The sequence below is a fragment of the Loxodonta africana genome, chromosome 3 (genome assembly GCF_030014295.1).
Source record: "Loxodonta africana isolate mLoxAfr1 chromosome 3, mLoxAfr1.hap2, whole genome shotgun sequence".
Taxonomy (NCBI): Eukaryota; Metazoa; Chordata; class Mammalia; order Proboscidea; family Elephantidae; genus Loxodonta; species Loxodonta africana.
Genome location: NC_087344.1, coordinates 38,840,703 through 38,859,806, shown reverse-complemented (window position 1 = coordinate 38,859,806; position 19,104 = coordinate 38,840,703). Strand labels below are relative to the sequence as shown.

Here is a 19,104-nt window from a genome sequence, read left to right as displayed (position 1 = left end):
GAAAGCAAACCAAATGTTCTTATCCAGCAGAGCGTGGAAAATTCATCCTGTTTGGGTACCGGTCCCCGGCTTCAAATTAGTAGATGTCTCAACTCTTCACTTTCTTTATCATTTTCTTTCTTATCTCTTATTTTTCTATTTCAGAATTGTATTTTAATTCTGCTTGGCACCCTCCTCCCAGTGTCAGACATGTGATGGAGACGTGATTCCTGCCCACTTAGCTGCTGCTCTAATCTCTTCCTGTTGAGGGAAATGAGAACTGTAACTGTAGCTTGTTTCAAGGAATGATTTTCCCTGCCATCCAGGCCAAGCTCATAGTAGCCTGCCTTAGGGATTGGAAAGACATTGTCAGTAACAGTTGCGAGGCTGAAATCGAGGCTCATGGGCATCTGCAATTGCCCTCAACTGGGAAGTGGGGACACTCCTAACAAATGCAACATAAAGACCCAAAGCCCTTCTCCCTGGTTTGCATTCCAAAAGAGAATACTATCAGAAATCCTCCCGCTGTGCCAAGACGGGCTCCCAGTTATCCCAAAGTGGAGGCAAGGGTAGGGAAGTTGAGGAAAAGGAAAAAAAAAAAAATCAATGAACAAAGAGAAGTACGTACCATGATATAGACACATGGCGTCTGCCCTGCCCCCAGGAGGTAAAAAAGACTTCGGCCAGTCAGCAGGAGATTTCAAACCATTTCTCAGACACAAAGGCCACAGGAATAAGATGTCGATCAGAAGAAGAGGGTCTGCAGCGAGCAGAAAAATTGGCTTGCGCGTGCTGGTACATAACACACAACAAGCAAGCCAGTCAGGCCTGCCGCAGGGAACTGGATTTTGAGAAGAAAAGGCTTGCAGGAAGGTAATGCTCTCTGGTGGCCTGCTGGCCTCCCGAAGGAAGGGACTGCCCTGTGCATAGAGGCCTTCTCTCCTCAATGCCTCCCTTCCACCCTCAAAGGCTTTGAGTGCCCAGAACCAGCTGGGTCCATGCATCCATGGGGTCTGGCATGAAGGTCAGAAGGCTGGCTTTCCAGCATGGTTGTGCAATCCCTGGATTTTTGTTTTAGAATCTGTAGGACACGCCCAGAGCCCAGGGTCTCTGCATCTAAGGGCATATGTACAAAGCACTTTATTTCACAAGAAGGGGAGGACAAGAGCCTGGCTCACATAATGGCTGCCCTATGTTTGGTCAACACGGACACCGAGCCACCATTTTCCCAAGGCCATTGGGACCCAAGAGAGCACTACCTTAGGACAAAAAGCAAGAACCCTTTCCAACCAATGCTTCCTCGCCCGGGCATAAGGTCTCCCGCTGGGTCCGCCCATGACATGGACAGGGCACTCCACACAACACAAGGGAAAGAGAGTGTGGCAAAGTGAGACAGAAACACCAACTGACAACCCACCCCTTCCCTCCCCTCAAAGGCCCAGCACTGGTTGGCCAGGATTCATATCCAAACCAACATACACACATATTCAGTGAAATGGTTTGAAAATCCTTTTGCCAATTCTTTGTGAACTCAGCCTTCTGGAAGGCTGGGATGCAACAAACAAGCTTTCCAAACATGGAGTGTGAAACCAAAGTTGTTTGGAATAACAACAGTTCTGAGGCTTCTCCTCTTTATTTTCTTCCGCTGAAGAGATTATTCTAGAATCCAACATGGAGGTACAAGAAGAGGTTTGCAGGAAGGCATTTAAGGACCATCCATTCATTCTAACTGACAGAACAAGGACACATTAACTATGAGACACTAGAGCAGGCCCCAGCATCCCCCGCCTCTGAACAAATTAACCAACACAACAGAAGCAAGCAGGCAGCTTGCTTCCTTTCTAGAAGTTATTCCCCATTGTCCTTTCACCCTTAGTTCCAGAAGGAACCCTTTTTCAGAAACCTTGGGCAGTAATGCTCAGCACTAATTCTGCAGCTAACAGGGGCCCTTCAGACTGACATCTTACTCATTTCTTCCTAAGATTTCTAAGTTGTTGGAGATTTTTTTTTTTTTTAATTTACAAAATGATGCATGAGGGCTTGCTCACTTTAAAAAAGAGCTTATTGATATTTTAATTTAATTCTGGATAAACCTCCGGAAGCTGACTCAAGAGTTTCTTAAATATTCTGGGGGATAGTTCTAGGTACATGTCTTCTTTGAGGGATTACGCATGAATAATGAAAAAGAACATTTAATAACAAAATGTCTGGTCAAGGAGTCTGCTTGGTATTTGATATTTCTGCTAGATTTGCTGTTGACATTTTATTGATGGCAGTCCAGAGATACTGGCTCAGGAAGGGACCAACCATTATTTGTTGACATTTGGAAGGCCAACAGCTGCAAAGCTGGCGTTTATGCTCTGGGGGAGGATGGCAGCTCTGCCTGCAGCCATGGAGTTGGACTGAGGGCGGGTGGATGCATTTCCATCAGCTATCCATTAGGGCTCTGGAAGTAGATTTTGGCTGGTGCCTTCTCTCTGGGGAGCAAAGCACCTGTTTGCATCAGCCCTACCCCTCTTGTTCCGCCATATGGGCTGTTGGCATTTGTTAAAGGATAGCTTCAACAGATCACTGGCCCCTACCCCACTGCACCCCAGCTCCAGGGCCTGTGATGGGCTGCACTGCTTCGCAGCTTCCAGGGCTGCCCGAGCCTGAGCTTACCGGTTTCCATTAAATGTGGATTTGTACTCGCCCGCCGGGAGCAGCGTCTCGTCGGTGTAGACAGGCACAGACGCCCTGACACACTCGTGCGAACACTGCAGGGTCTCATTATAGGCCGTGAAGATGTCCAGGTTGCTGGGCACCCGGGCGGGCGTGAAGTCTGTCAGGTTTTGGCAGCTCTCCTCCTGCTGGTTCATCTTCCGCTGGTGGCTGTTTCGACGCGTGTTCCCACTTTGGGCACAGCTAGAAGAGAGAGGAGTTGGGGTTGGGGGTGGGGCATGGGGAGAGTGGGAGACATCGAAACCCACAAACACAACCTCAGCACTTAAATGCACAACCTTCATTTTCAAGCATTAATTATACCTCATTTAATATTAAATGGTAATTCCCAGCCTTTTTGGAAAGATCAACCACAATCAAGCAATCAGCTCTTTTTCAAGAAAATTTGAATTCTAAATGTAGGTCATTATTGCAGGGAGAATTGTGAGATAAGCCATTGAGCTGTGTTATTGGGGAGTCAGGCCTCGTTTGCTCAAAGAATGTCAGCCAAATGAAGGTGCTGACTTGGTTCCCCCGCAGGTGCACCAACTGGGTGAAAACCTGTGACAGGTACCAGCCACAGAAGTGGAATAGGTTGGTGCGGGGGCCTTCGTTGCAGGGTCATTAATTCTTTCCAGACTGTAATTATCTTTGGGGGACAATTGGTAAGCTGGGAACCACTTATCTTCAGCCCTTCCCTGGCCAATGCTGACAGGTTGGCAATGAGACTGGTTGGGCCTTCATCTTGATGTCCCATGGATGTTGTTGTTGGAAGGTGTCATTGACTTGATTACAACTCATAGCAATCCCATGTGACACAGTGGAACTGCTTCAGAGGATTTTCTAGGCTGTAGTCTTTACAGAAGCAGATGGCCAGGTCTTTCTCCTGTGGAGCCACAAGGATCGAATCCTTGACCTTTCAGTTAGCAGCTGAGAGCCATCAGGGCTCCTTGCTCCATGGATACCTGTCTATTTTCTCAGTCCTCTGGACTGTGGGGGCTACAATTTAGGACAGGTATGGGACTCCCATCCCCCTCACTCAAGAGGTAAAGGAAGGCAACCTGTGACCCCACGGACTTGACTTCTGATGACAAGGTCCCCGAGAACAATGAGGGGCCAGCCCTCCTCTCACACCTACCCAGGACAAGGCATGCAGGGGGTGGCTGGGAGGAACACGCCCCTGTGCCTCGGAGATCTAATGACACCTTGTCCCCCTCATGGGTCACTGCTTCCCTCACCCTTTATCCTCAGAGTCTATATGGAATGAGGGGCTGTGAGGTGGGGGGCTCATGACACCCATCTCCCTCTGGGTCCTGATTATTCCCTGCCTTCATCTTCCCAATGGAAGAATCACAATTCCTGGAGTAGGAGCCTTGCCCCATTCATAAAGGTGAGAAGGTAAATGCCACACCCACCTGGAAAGCTTTCTGCAGAGGGAGCTCATACCTCCATGGCCCCTACACCATGACCCTCCCCTGGGCTGTGCTCCCCGTGAGGCTCTTTGAGGGTTTGCTGCAAATCCCAGTGTACTGAGAAACCTAGAAGAAGGCCTGCCCACCCATCACTCAATGGGTGACAAAGTCAGCCATCTCCTTTGGGGATAGTGGTTTTCCTTCATCAAGATGAGCACAGTCCTTCTGTCCATGGGATTTACTGCTATACAGCCATACCACTGAGGGGTCCAAAGGCCCTTCTCTGGCCAGCCCCTGGCCAAGAAGCCCCACTGTGACCTGCTGCGCTGTCCTCATTACATGCACCCAGAAAACACTCTGGCCCTGAGTCCATTAGCCATCAGGGGGTGGCTTCCAGGCCTCGGGATGCGGTGCATGTGAGGTTTGCCCTGCAGTAGGGCCACCCTAGCCCCTGCCCTGGGCTCTTGTGGCCTCCTCCCATCCCATAGACCTGCCTTGCCCTCCCTGAGCTCCCTTGCCTTTTGAAGGCTCAGGTGCTGTTTCTAACCTTAGCCCTCCCTGAATCCCTATTGCTGTCTGTAGCCAGCTGGGGGACCCTGGGTCCCTCACTCCACACAGGAGTGTAAGCTTCGCAGTTCAAAGGAGACATGCGTTCTGGAGGAGTCTCTTCGGGCAGACAAGGGCCTCTGGGGCGCCTGGTGAGCAGCAGGTCTGCCCAGCATCCCCAACTTTCCCAGGGGAGCAGCAGGTGTGCACACCCGCAAGGCCAGCCTCAAAGTAGGCCAGCTTTCAGGAGGAAGTAGGCGAGGGTGGCTGCCTGCAGCAAGCCATAACCTATTTCCATGAACACAGAGCGGCTGCCAGAGGAAGGCAGGCTTGGAGTGAGGGAAGCAGGCAGCAGGCAGCCCAGTGGCAATGATGGGCGGGCACACTCCTGCCTGGGCGCTGGGAGAGAGGGCACTGTCACAGCCTTTCCAGGGAAGGCCAAGAGAGAAACAAACAAAGGCTTGTGCCTCAGTGGGCTCCATCCAGGAGGTAGACTTGGATCAAAGGAAACGGATTTAGGGGCAGGCGTAGCTTGCTGTCTGAGAAACTATTTCAAGGAGGCTGGGATAATCCCACTCTACTGAGAAAACCAGGGGACAAGGCCACACCCAAAGAGCAGGGTCAGGGAGTGCCCCTGGCTTGGCCAAATTGCCTAAGTCTGCAGGCAGCAGAGCTCAGCACAGCAAATGGAGCTGCACAGGCTTCCTGGACCAAAACAGGGACACCAACACCCTCTTCATGCAGCTTGGGGCCAGATGGGAAAAGCAGGGACCTTCGTGTGCCCACTGTCCAGGAACTCCCATTGTTGTTGATTTTGACTCCTAGTGACCCTATAGGACCGGGTGGAACTGCCCCATAGCATTTTCCAGGCTGTAATGTTTACAAGAGTAGATTACAAGAGTAGATCACTAGGTCTCCTCTGAAGCAGCTAGTGGTTTTGAACAGCCGGCCTTTCAGTTAGCAGCCATGTGCTTAACTGCTGTGCCACCAGGGCTCCTTAGGACCCCCATAGCTACCCCTCCCCCATTTTCAGGCCAGAGGTGTCAAGGATCCTTACCAATTTTTTAAGACAAGAGTTGTAATCAGGGCAGCTATGACCATGATGAGGGAGACGGTGATGGTGATGATCTGATGGACAGCCAAACCTGTAAGGGAGAAAGGGACAGAGTGGAGACAAAGTGAGCCAGGAGCCGTAAGGCCGGTGTGTACAAGGACAGGAGTCCTACAGACCCCCTGCAAGGCTCGTGGCACTGCATGAGGCACGGGGAAGTGACAGACACCAGCCCCTCCCTTTCCATCTGCGTGGAGGCTCTGGTCTGAGGTTCCACCGGTGCAGAGGCCAGGAAGGGAGGCTCTGGCCCCAGCCTCTCTCCTTACCACTGCCCTTGCAGGCCCAGAGCTATACCCTTCCTACTAGGCTGTGTCTTTTCTTCCCATGCCACCTTTACCCAGCTGCTGTGCGCTCCAAGATATTCCCTGGGAGCTGCCACCCCCGCCTTCCTCTCCTCATGCCCTGGGTATGTCTGCTCCTCATTTCCAGAACCACGAGCACCAGGGTTCTGGCCTGCATGTGGAAGCAGGGTCTGAACTGGCCTAGAACTCACCAGGGAGGTGGGGAAAGAAGGTCACATCGGCCCACACCCTTGGGGCACTAGATGGATCATGCCCCAAGGGGAGCCTTTCCCCCAAGCTCCCTCCGAGAAGTTCATTGTCTGATGAACTTCCCAGAATAAACAGTCCCAGTCCAGCAGCTGATGGTTCACAAAGTCCCAGAATAAGGTCCGAGGACTGGCCTCATGGCTCAGTACTCCCTCCACAAGGAGGGGATGCAATTAAATCGGCATGACAGGAACAGCAGAACTGGCCACCGCAAAAGGGGGCTGGCCAGGTGCCACTAAGATGTTCTCCCAGCCCCTGTCTCCCCCAGCCCTCCAGCAGCGGTGCTGCCAACCTCAGGAGTGAGGGGAGGATAGGTGTGCAGGGCCTCTGGGCCCTGCACGATCCTTCGGGTACAAGCCTTCCCAGTGACACATCTATTGCATCCTTCCTGGGACCTGTACTCTGGGACATCCCCTGCCAACTCCACTGGTCAGTCAGGACCACCAGGGAAGGTCCAAGCTCTGGCCTGGTTCTTCTGCTCCTCGCCAGAACTGTGCCCAAGGGACAATAAAGGCAAGGCAGGAATTAGAGGAGCCCTGCGGGGGGCAGTCCCTTACCCACAAAGAGATAGTTCCCCCACATTCTTTCATCCAAGATGTTTGAACACCTATCCTTTCACCAGCCCTGGGGCCCCAATATCAGTGTCCACTTTGCCAAATCCCCTCCTCACACCTGACACAACTGGACGATGGCTGAGCCTGGGGAGGCCAATGCACACCCACTGCAGTGTGGTCAGTCCCATAGGATAAAGATTCTTCTGGCCACCTTCCAAGGACACAGTTTCACAGACAGATGTTACCTCTTCGCTGACTATTATCCTCATGGGGGAAATTGGAAATAAATGATTAGAAGTTGGCGTGACCAGAAAACAATCTTCCCTATTTCCCCCTCTTGCAGGGCTATTGCTGTCTGTCAGGAGGGATAAGCTCCACACGAAAAACAGTGGAGCAAGTACATGAACGGCGTGGGCTTCCCTTCATGCCTTTACTGAGTACCAGCTGTGTGCTGGGCAGTACCAGTGAGGACCAGCTCAGTGGCAATGCCCATTCTTCCAGTTTCCAAAGTTGCAGCACTGACTGTTGGTTCAGACAAGGGCATCCCATATTGTTGTTGTTAGTTGCTGTTGAGTCGGCTCCGACTTACGACCACCTTATGTATAATAGACAAAACAATGCCCTGTCCTGCACCATCTTCATAATTGTTGGTATGGTTGAGTCCATTATTGAAACTACTGTGTCAATCCATCTCACTGAGGGTTTCCCTTTTTTTTGATGACCCCATGTCTTTTTCTAGCAATTGGTTTTTCCTAATGACCTGTACAAAGTAACCAAGCCAAAGTACCATATCTCCCCCCAAAAACCCAAACCCGTTCCCATCAAGTTGATTCTGACTCACAGCGACCCCATAGGACAGGGTAGAACTGCCTCAAAGGGCTTCCAAGGCTGTAAATCTTTACAGAAGCAGACGGCCACGTCTTTCTCCTGCAGACTGGTTGCTGGGTTCAAACCGCCGGCCTTTCAGTTAACAGTCAAGCGTTTTAACCACTGTACCACCAGGTCTCCACAGTCCCATATTCCTGGCCCAATTTCTGGACATCTGCTGAAAACCATTGGGACAGTTTGCCTTCTCCTTGAGGACCACCAAATCGGCTTGCCTAAGGGCTGAAAGCTGAGCTATGCTTTAGGGCCATCCTCAATCTCGCCAGCAATGGGATGCCCACCAGCCTCAGTAAGCTCTGTATTCACCAAGGTCCTGAGACCCAACGGAGACCTTGACGGCAGAGAAGAGTTGGAAAGGATGCCCAGTGTAGAGGACAGCTGTGCAGGACAGCTGCTTGCATCGGCTCCCTTGCCCTCCCACTGCGTGCTCCCCCGGTCTGATCCAGAGGCCACCATGTTGTCAGAAGTGGATGTGTTCCTGCCTGTGCTTGGGCTTTCTGTGGTGATGACGAGGCCAACTGTGCTAGTGATGAACACACTCAGTAGGGGTAGCAAGCATTAGATGTCATACTGCGTGCTTGGCACGCATCATCTCACGTATTCTTGGCAACACCTCTGAAAGGTAGATACTGTCCTCACCAATTACTGAAGTGAAAACTGCATCTGGAGGACTTGTGTAAATTTCTGGGGTTACAGAGGGTCTGCTGGCTCCCCAGCCCACACCAATAGCATTTGTACCACATGACTTCGCTCCTAACCTCAAACCTAGGTCATCTCAGTGCTGGCTTAGACTTGACCGCCTCATCCTTCCAGGGGCAGAGGCTAGGCCCTTCCCTCTCTGTGTTACTGGGAAAGAAACTAACCAAAAACAAATCCATTGCTGTTGAGTCGATTCTGACTCATAGTGACCCTACAGGATAGAGTAGAACTACCCCATAGAGTTTCCAAGGCTGTAATCTTTACAGAATCAGGCTGCTACATTCTTCTCCTGCAGAGTGGCTGGTGGGTTTGAACTGCTGACCTTATAGTTAGCAGCTGAGTGCTTAAGCACTGAGCCATCAGGGCTCCTCACTGGGAAAGAATAGGTTCTAAAATCTCTTCCTCCATGGACAAGCCCCACAGGAAGTGTTCTGGGCCCACACCAAGATCTTCTCAGCCCTTCCTTGGCACGTCCTTCCAGGCATGTCCTAAACCCCATGGCAAGAACGGACTCTGTTTCTTTGCTAAACCTGCCACGTCCTAGGCCAAGGCACGTGAACACAAGGCCTATGGAGATGGGGTGGATGCCATAAAAGAGAGCAAAAGGAGCCACAGTAAGACAACGGGGAGTGGTGAGGACTGGATCAGCCTGTGGTCAGGCCCAGCTGCGGACCCTGAAAACATCCTGACATAAGAAAAGCACTCCGTTGTCCATTCTCAAACTGTAGTGTGACCAGGGGAGGCCCAGGAAGCTGCCAGATTTGACCTCTCGTTCTGCTTTGAAAAGGTCACAGCTTTGTAAACCCTGTGGAGCTATTCTACTCGGCACATGTGGGGTCACCATGAGTCAGACTCAACTCAACAGTAACCAAAAGCAACAAAATCCCATACAAAGGGAGTACTTTTGGACTGAATACTTGCAATGACCAAAGTCCTTGGAAAGGAAAAGTCCTGTGACCAACTATCTTCTCCATGTTTAATTTCCTCCTAATTTAATTTCCTGCAAATAAGGAAAAGAATGATTTTCCTCTTTCAACAGGTGGATACTACTGTGGTCTAGAGAGGAGACAGTTGGCTCAGGGGACCCACCTCTCTGATGACACTGAGAAGCCCAGACCTTGACCTGAGGACCTCGTAAGAAAGGGACCCCATCTTCATTACCTGTATACCCCACCTGACATACACACATAGCTTCTTGAAGTGCTAGCTCTGTGATATAGAGTTTGACTCATAACTGAGAAGAAGAAAATAAACCAGGGGAAGACGAAGAAAGGCAGAGACATATTTCCAATGTTTGTCTTGTTCCAAAGGCCCTTCTCCCACCTGCGTGAACTTTCTTCATAGGACTTCCCAAATTAAAATTTGGAGGAAGTAATATGCGACTGAGCCAGAATCAACTCGATGCCACTGGGTTAATATGCGATTAATTATCAGCTAAGGTCATGTGGGGAGAAATACAATAATATAAGGACTACCCTTTCTCCAGACATTTCTCTATGCCAGGCATCTTGCTAAGTCTTCACACACATGATAGGATTTAACCTGTCACCAATCCTGTGAGGGGGCATCTTGATGCACCTGTTGGTCCAACCAGGAGTCTGATACTCTAAGAAGTTAAAACGCTTTTCCCCTGGACTCTTGGCAGAGCCGGGACAGGAAGCCAATACTCTGCTTGGGAGCCCCAGAGAACATCAAACATGCTAACTCCCAACTGTAGCCATATTCTAGTCATAAACTTGGTTAGAGGTCAACATCCTACTAATATTTTTGCCTGCAAAGCAGAGAGCTTGTGTACGAACACCTGACCCAGGAGTTTCAGATGGACTATTGGGCTCAGGAATGAGGAAGATCCAGTTGCCATTGAGTCGACTCCAACTCATAGTGACCTCATGTGTGTCAGAGTAAAACAGTGCTCCATGGGGTTTTCAATGGCTGATTTTTTTAAAGTAGATCTCCAGGCCTTTCTTCCAAGGCATCTCTGGGTGAACTTGAACCCCTAACCTTTTTGTTAGCAGTCAAGCATATTTACCATGTGCACCATCCAGCCCAGGCTAAAAGAAGACAACAAAATCATGATGGTTGACCAAGGACCAGATCTTCTTGCATGTGGTCAAAAATGATACTTGTTGGAAACAGGTTGTAGGATAGAAAATTCATGAGATGCCTCATCATGTTACCTCTTTCAGAGGTCTGCTATTAAGGAAGGGGAAAGAACAACCAGCGAGAAGTTGTATTGTGCAGAGTTCTAAAGCCTCCCGTCATATCACTTAGTTCTCCCCAAACACCAGGAACTGTTTCCTCATCTGCATAAGTCAATAAGTCTTGGAGTAGTTCCAGGGTCGGCAAACCTCTTCATATAGGTTTGCAGCCATATAGTCTGTATGGCAGCTACTTAACTCTGGCTATAGTGCCAAAGCAGCCACGGGTAATAGGCAAACAAATGAGTATGGCTGTGTTCCAATAAAACTTTATTTATAAAAATAGGTGGTGGGTGGGATTTGGCCCATGGCCCATTATTTGCAGACCCCCGATTTAGGGGAAGAGCCTAAGGTGGCTCAGTTTATAAATTAAATAGAAACATCTATTTTGAATGGTTTGTTAAAGCGAGCCCCAAACTGCAATCTTTTGGGTCTAACAACAAGAACCTTCATACTCCATCACCAAAGGTTTACTGTCTTTTGGAATTATCACTGGTCAGTGTCAAGGCTATTCCAAAGACAGCCACAGACTCTAGCTTATCATCAGGCTGCAACAATCTATAACATTGCAGCATTGCCCTATTGGGTTCCTCCATCAAAAACCAGCTTGAGAAGAGGTCATTTGGTGTTAGATTCCCTTGGGAACTCAATTAGATAGCATCCTTGATTTCTGGACATTGAAACTCAGGGGGAATTTCAGCATTTTAACCCCTCCAATGACACTCACCACCACCCGTCTGTCAGTTCGCAGTCCTGTGGTTGCTGCATGTGGCTGGAAGCCATGCTACTGGTATTTCGAATACTAGCTGGGTCACCCATGGTGGACAGGTTTCAGTGGTGCTTCCAGACTAAGACAGACTAGGAAGAAAGGCCTGGCAATCTATTTTGAAAATTTAGTCAATGAAAACCCCATGGATCGCAACAGAATATTGTCTGATACAGTGCTGGAAGATGAGCCCCCTAGGTTTGAAGGCACTCAAAATACACAGTGGCTGCAAGAGTGAACTCAAGCATACCAGTGATGAAGATGGCATGGAACCAGCCAATGTTCCATTCTACTGTGTATGCAGTGGTCATGAGTTGGAGCTGGCTCAACAGCAACTGACAACAACAATAAATTGCACTCAAACATTTCAACCATCTGTCTGTCTCAATTTGCTCCATTGATGTTGAAAGAAAAGTGCGTCTTGCACAAGACAAGAGTGTTCAGTTCATAGAACCCTTGTGTCGAGAGAGACCTCACCTCATTGGTCTCTGGACTGGACTACATCTGCCCCACCCAAATGGTGACGTTCTTAGGAGGACATCTTCCCACCTTCTCTCCTTGCTAAATCCCCACAGCACTCACACCTTAAATGATGTTTCCCCAGGCAAGTCTCTAGTGGCCATTAAATAAAGCGAGCAGGAACATCTGCAGCATAAACCCTACGGACCCTGGACAAGGCCATCCTTGGAGCAGCTTCTACACTAGCTGTTGTGTGGGCTGTGATTGGGTTGGCAATGATGTCACCTTAAGGGAATATACACTCCAGGCCCCAAAGAAAGCTAAAAACAAAACAGCTTTCTTCTCTCCACTTCCAAGGTCAATATTGAATCCCATCTTCAAATTCTTTGCAATTCAGACATGGTCCCAGAGCTTGGATGCATGCTGCATGGGGATTCTTGCTTCCTTTTCCTGACAGGTGTTATTGTTCCTGCTAATTTAGGGGCTCTTTCTGCTCCTCATAATTGCCACTGTATACTAATGTGCTAGGAATCAGCAGCTGCCCAGATAATGAAAAATTATACCTGGATGGAGACAGATGGATTACCAAGCTCTGCATCAATCAATAGGGCTTTTATGGTTGTATTTGTGGTGGTTTGTAATAAGATCAGGCCCTGAAGATGGATGTGGAAATTGGTAATCCATCTTTTACCATTTCCATGTCTGGATTGAGCCTTGTTAAACGAAGCCAAATCAAACAAGGGGCATTGTCCACCGTGAAAGCAAACACTTGGGGACCTTCTTTTCTAGCACAAGACACGGTGCTGGCACATTTGGCTGGCACATTTGGATGAAGGCAGGAGCAACGGCCCTGGAATTTGCAGAGGCAAATGGATGACATTTCTGTGTTTACAGCAGCTCATTGTGTAATGCATTATAAATATAATGCCTGCATTTATGCAGACAAAGATCCACTGACCACAGGTTATGAAGATATCTGTCTTGAAGGGGTGAGTTTGATAAGCGAGGGGTAACAGTGGGTTCCCAAAGTGCCAATTCCATTGCAAACAGGCCATTCCTTTTCCACAAAGACCTGCAAAATGTTGACTCCCTTCTAGTTGGTCCTTGAAAAGATAGTGTCTGGGAGCACACAGGCCTGAACACAGCAAAGCTCACAGCATCCATGGGAAGCTGGCGAGGGGCCAAGGCCAGCCTGACTTCATGAGGGGTGGGACCTCAAGGTCTAGAGCTCATTCAGAGGCAGTTGGCCATCTCCTGTGAACAGGCTAGTGAGGGAAAATGCACTTTCTAAAATCGGAATGTGCACAGAAAAAGAAGTCTGCCGGCTTTGGAGCAGGGACTCAAAGGAGCGAGCTGTTTTCTGAGTAACCCAGCAGAGCCTTCCAAGGAATGAGTGACAGTGAGTTTAGAGAGGTGCTTCCCACACCTGACAGGTTACGCTAATGAGGTGGCTAAGGTGACAGCAGACCATGCCAGAAAGACCCATCTCATGATATTGTAACCTGAGCTTACTAATGCCAGTAAATTTCCATTAGTCCTTAAACTAGCCCAAATCAGATTTGGCCTGACCCGCATGCGCAGAAGGGCCAGCTGGGACCTCTAATTGACCGCAACAGAAGACACAGAAGCAGGAGGAATGAATCAGAAGGCAAATCATCACCCAGACCCTATTTCAAAGCAAGAGGTCTGACAAGAACTACGTCACCTCCTGTTTCCTGGCTGCCTTCTTGGGTTTTCCCTCCCCAGAACACCTGTGTGGCTGTCATCTTGCTGCCCAAATCACATATAAGCCCTGCTTCCTATGCCTTGGGGAGCTGGATCTGGGGAACTTCCTCCCCGCTTCTTGCTTTGTGCATTGCCATAAAGTTACTTTCTCTTTCTCAAAGACTGAGGTCCAGTTAATTGGCAAATCTGAGCTCGCCGGGCAAGGACCCATCTTTTCAGGTTAAGTAAAAGTATCAGCCAACCTCAGGCGAGAGGCCTATGTAATAAGGACCCAGTAAAGGTTCTGGACACAGAAGCTACATGGGATTCCTGGTTGAATGAAGATATCAATGCATGTGGGAGGGTGGCACGTCCCTTCTGGGGACATGGAAGCTCTGTGTTGGGAACCTTCTCAGACCTTCCCTCAACCAGGGTAAAGTCTCTTCTCATCAGAAGGGAAAGTGGAAGGCCCTCTAGCTTAGAGCACAAGCATGGACTGAAGAGAACAGTGACACCTCGCTCCAAAGAGATGGCTGCCCCTGACATTTCACAGGACTTACTTCATCACAACCACACAGTGGGAGTGAGTCCTCCAGGAATCATCCCCACAAGAACCTGTAGGGGTAGGCAGGTTTGAGTAGTGGTTCTCCATCAGGGACATGGGCAATGTCTGGAGACGGTTCTGGCTATCACAACAGGGAGGGGCATTGCTCCTGGTATCTAGTAGACAGAAACAAGAGATGCTGCTCAATACCCTACAACACTCAAGGCAGCCCCATAAAAAAACACCCTGGCCCAAAATGTCAACGGTGCTGAGGCTGAGAAGCCCTGGGCTAGAAAGTCAGAAATGTCTACCACCCACCTCAAAGGGTGGGATGTGAGCCTTGCTCTGGTTCCTTTTGCCTTCACATCCCCTCTTCTCCCTCCAGACCCTTCCTTATTAATAACACAGGCGGTGCTGGGGGAGGATGCAGAACTGACTTCCACAGCCTCTGGAGTGTCAATCCACCTAATGAACAAGCCTAGTTTTATTGGCCGTGTGTGCCAAGCATTGCTGAAAGTACACTATGTGTATTAGCTTATGCAGCACCTACTATGACACTGTGAGCTGGGCACAAAGATTGTCCCCATTTATGCAGGGAGGGTGAGAAATTTTCTCAACGTCACTCAGTGCAATTCAGGAGGTCCCCAAGACCACCCTCAGGTTCAACAATTCACCAGAAGGTCTCAGAGAAATTAGCAAAGCTGTTATGCTGGTGGATTTGAAACACTGACCTTTCGGTTAGCAGCCAAGTGCTTAACCACTGTGCACACACAGCCAGGGCATGGCAAACAGGTTTCAAATCCAAGCAGGCTTGCTCCAGGGCCCATGCCCCACCCAGTCCCCAGAACTTCTTTTAGAATGAGAGTCCTTTCTCCACACAGGTGGCCAATGGCCAAGGTGTCATGGACTAAAAAGGACCCTGCCAGCCATGGTTTCCAGACCCCCAGCAAGCATCTGAGGCTGCACGGTACCCCTAACACTACTAGACCCATGAAATAAATGCTGCTTCCCTTGGTTGGCCATATCAAGGAGCAAGTTATACCCGGGCCAGGAGGACTCTCTTTTCATTTGGAGATTCCTCTGAACTTGAGACAGCACAGCACACAAATGGGAAGGCAGAGAACCTGGGGGAAAGCAACAAGTCTTGGCTGAAAGGTTGCACATCAGTCAATTCCAAGCCTGAATGGAAGCATGGATCCGCCTTCACTCCTCAACACCATTTTCTCGGCTAACCCTGGCATGCTCTGCTACTTAGCCTGAGGGGCGAGCAAGCACCGCCCTTTCAAACCCGGGGTCTGCAGGGAGAGTGGGGCGTGGTGGTGGAGAGGTTGGGGGCTGTCATTCGCTCAGCCCACCCTCACTAGCAGCAGGTTTGCCCTCTGAGTTTAGGTGGTACTTGAAGGGTCAGGCACCTTGGGGAATTAAGAATTGGGGAAGCCCAGGCCTCTCACCCTAAGTTTGGAAAATTATGACCCACCCAACAGCAGACTTCAGAGCCATGTCCCCTGAGACAGCACATACCAAGACCTGGGCATCGAGCCCCTGGACAAGTGACTCAGCCTTGTTCTAGTGGGTTGAATAGTATCCCCCCAAAATCCATGTCCACCCAGAACCCCAGAACATGGCCTCGTTGGAAGTAGTGTCTTTGGAGATGTAATCAGTTAATATGGGGTCGTACTGGAGTAGGGAGGATCCTAATCTTTTTATGACTGGTGTCATTATAAAAGAGGAGAAGACACACAGAGACAGAGGAGAGGCCATGCAATGATGGAGAGACTAGAGTGATGTGGCCACAAGCCAAGGAATGCCTGGAGCCATCAGGAGCTGGAAGAGGCAAGGAAGGGTCCTCCCCTATAGGCCTCAGAGGGAGCATGGCTCTGCTGATACCTTGATTTCAGACTTCTGGCCTCCGGAACTATGAGAGAATAAAGTTCAGTTGGTTTAAGTCACAAAGCTTGTGGTACTTTGTTACAACAGCTCTTGCAAAATGATGTGGGAAGGATGTGTTCAGAGGATAGAGGAAAGTCATCGGCAGCACACCTGGCATGTAGGAGGGCCTCAGTAAACACAGTCCATGACTGTGTTCCTCCACATGCTGCTATGATGTGGTAACACTAGACCAGGGCTTCGCAAACCACAATGTGCACACAGATCCTCTGGGGATGTCATGGATTGAACTGTGTTCCTCAAAAATAAGTGTGTCAACTTGGCTAGTCTGTGATTCCCAGTATTGCATGACATCCCATTTTGTCATCTGATGCGATTTTCCTGTGTGTTGTGAATCCTACCTCTACGATGTTAATGAGGTGGGATTAGTGGCAGTTATGTTAATGAGGTAGGACTCAATATACAAGATCAGGTTGTATCTTAAACCAATCTCTTTGGGAATATAAAAAAGAGAATCGAGCACAGAGACATGGGGACCTCATGCCACCAAGAAAGAAGCACAGGGAGCATACAGCATCCTTTGGACCCAGAGTCACTGTGCTGAGAAGCTCCTCAACCAGGGAGAGAAAGTCTCCCCTGGGAGGTGGAGCCCTGAATTTGGACTTCTAGCCTACTAGACTGTGAGACAATAAATTTCTCTTTGTTAAGGCCATCCACTTGTGGTATTTCTGTTATAGCAGCCCTAGATGACTAAGACAGGGAAGCTTATTAAGATGCAGACGCTGATTCATTCTGCAGGCCTTAAGTGGGCCTGGGACTCTGAATTTCTAATCTGCTCTGGAGACACTGACTGTGTTGGTCCCTGGACCATACTTTGAGGAATGAGGCCTTAAAGTAGAGGTCATCAAACTACAGCCCCAGGGCCAAATCCCTATTCTGCCTGACTTTGTCGCTATGAGTTGGAATCGACTCGATGGCACTGGGTTTTTTGGGTTTGGGCCTGACTTTATAAATAAAGTTTTATTGGCACGCAGCCATGCCCATTCATTGTGTACTGTCCAAGGCTGCCCTTTTGCTTCAATGGCAGAGTTGAGTGGTTGCCATAGAGACCTCGCAGTTCACAAACCCAGAACACTTACTATCTGGTTCTTTAGAAGTGTGTTGACCCCTGCCCCAGAGGGGTAACTGGAGGCAGGGCAGTGATGATCCTGTGATCCTCTCTGGCCCCTCCCTACTGGACGGCCACATGATTGGAGGAGGTTTCACCTGCACGTCAGCTCTGTGGAAACAGCAAAGCTCAACAAGCTTTTCTGAACTGAATTCAATGGCTACAAAAATGGGTTACAAGCGGGAACCAGGCCTCGTCCACCTGGTCCCTCTGACTCGCAGTCAGAGGACGGGCCCTTGGACAGCAGTGACCAGATGCTGCTGTGTCAGGGCTGAGGAAACGGGATTCTGGCTCCCCAGCTGGGGGGACCTGGATCTGCTCATTCTCAGGAAATTTCTTTCCTAAGAAGAAAGACTAGCCTTGAGGGAAACACAAGCCCAACCACAAAAAAAAAAAAAAAAATTTTTTTTTTTTTACACAAGCCCAATCACAGCAAAGGTTAATTCCAAACTTCCAGAGCGGTCCGCAAGGCATGAGCATCGGGGCATCTTAAGTTGTCACTGTCTCACCTCTGCCCTGTGTGGTTTCCTCCAAGAATGCACACACACACACACACACACACACACACGCAGACACCACACGCACAAGCAGATGTACACAGAGACACACCCACATGCACGTGCAGACACACACAAGCTCACACGTGCACATGCATGTGCATATATATATACACGCACGTGTACACACGTGCATAAACTTCAACTCACACACGTACAATATAGCGGTGCATATGCATGCACACACAGACACACATGCACACACACACACACACACACATGCAAACTGAATTTATTTCTCATCTCATTTAAAAATAGAAGCAGCTGATACTCTGCTTTGAGCTCAGTAGCTGGTATGGAAATGACCCACTTCTCTCACTAAACTCCCGATAGTATTTTAGTATTTCAACAAAAGGATGAAGAGACTTGGCTGGACCGTGCTGGGGGAAGTCAGCAACGTTTGGTGCTAAGGAGAGATCAGGGGTCTGGAACGGAACCTGCTTGACAAGGTGGCTTTTTAGGGAGCAGAGGGTTCTCGGCTGTCCACACAGCACGTGGCCAGGCTGAGCCTGGCCGAGGCGCACCGAAAGCCACACGTCAGCTAGAAAGTTGGTTACCAGATGACTCCTCAGCAACACCAGCCCCCACCTTGGGACAAGGTCTATATTTAGCCAACAAAACAGTGCACAGATCAAAGCGTGGAGCAAACAGGGTCCAACCCTTCACAAAGCCGGCCCTCCTGCTCTTGCCTAGACCTGCCTGTTCCCCTGTTCCAGAATACAAATCAGCCTTGCTTCGATGTGACATTAGAGACGATGACTGGAAAGCGCCCACACCAGGACCTGGCTCCCAGCAGATGCTCAGAAGATGGCAGCTCTTGTCGTAGCTGTCATGACAGTGGAGTCTGCACAGAAGTCCTGGATCCTTCCTGGACCAGGAGCACTGGGCCGGGTGGGCCTGCTGAGTGGCTTGGTTGCTTCGTGACTTGCAGCAAACGCTCCAGAAACTCAGGAAACAAGTGAAGAGACATGTGCCTCACTGATTCCAGAAAGCTCAGGGTGCTTAGATCTAACCACTCACTTGCTTCCCACCCAGTTTCCACCCCAGGGGTTTTAATCCTGCTCATCTCTTTATTTAGGGATCTTTTTAAAAATACATGGAGTCCCTGGGTGGCATAAACGGCTAACGCACTCAGCTGCTAACTGAAAGGTTGTCAATTCAAGTCCACCCAGAGAAGCCTTGGAAGAAAGGCTTGGCGATCTACTTCTGAAAGATCGGCCACTGAAAACCCTATGGAGCCCAGTTGGACACACATGGGGGCGCCATGAGTCAGCATCAACTCTAGGGCAACTGGTCATCACCATACCCCAAGGAGGAGGGAGATGACATAAGGCTAACCCCTGGCTGCTAACTGAAAGGGTGGAGGTTCAAGTCTACCCAGAAATGC

At 49.5% G+C, this 19,104-nt stretch overlaps 1 protein-coding gene across 1 annotated transcript in view; it reads right to left on the bottom strand.

Moving 5' to 3' along the window:
* Nucleotides 1-666: 666 nt before the first annotated feature.
* The window catches only part of AJAP1 (adherens junctions associated protein 1), a 100,337-nt gene continuing 81,899 nt past the window's right edge, over nucleotides 667-19,104 (bottom strand). Inside the window, exons 3-5 of the mRNA XM_010593152.3 lie at nucleotides 5,695-5,782; nucleotides 2,641-2,883; nucleotides 667-739 (exon numbers count right to left, since the gene is read on the bottom strand). Coding sequence (XP_010591454.2) covers nucleotides 667-739; nucleotides 2,641-2,883; nucleotides 5,695-5,782 — 404 coding nt within the window. The remainder of the gene's footprint in view (nucleotides 740-2,640; nucleotides 2,884-5,694; nucleotides 5,783-19,104) is intronic.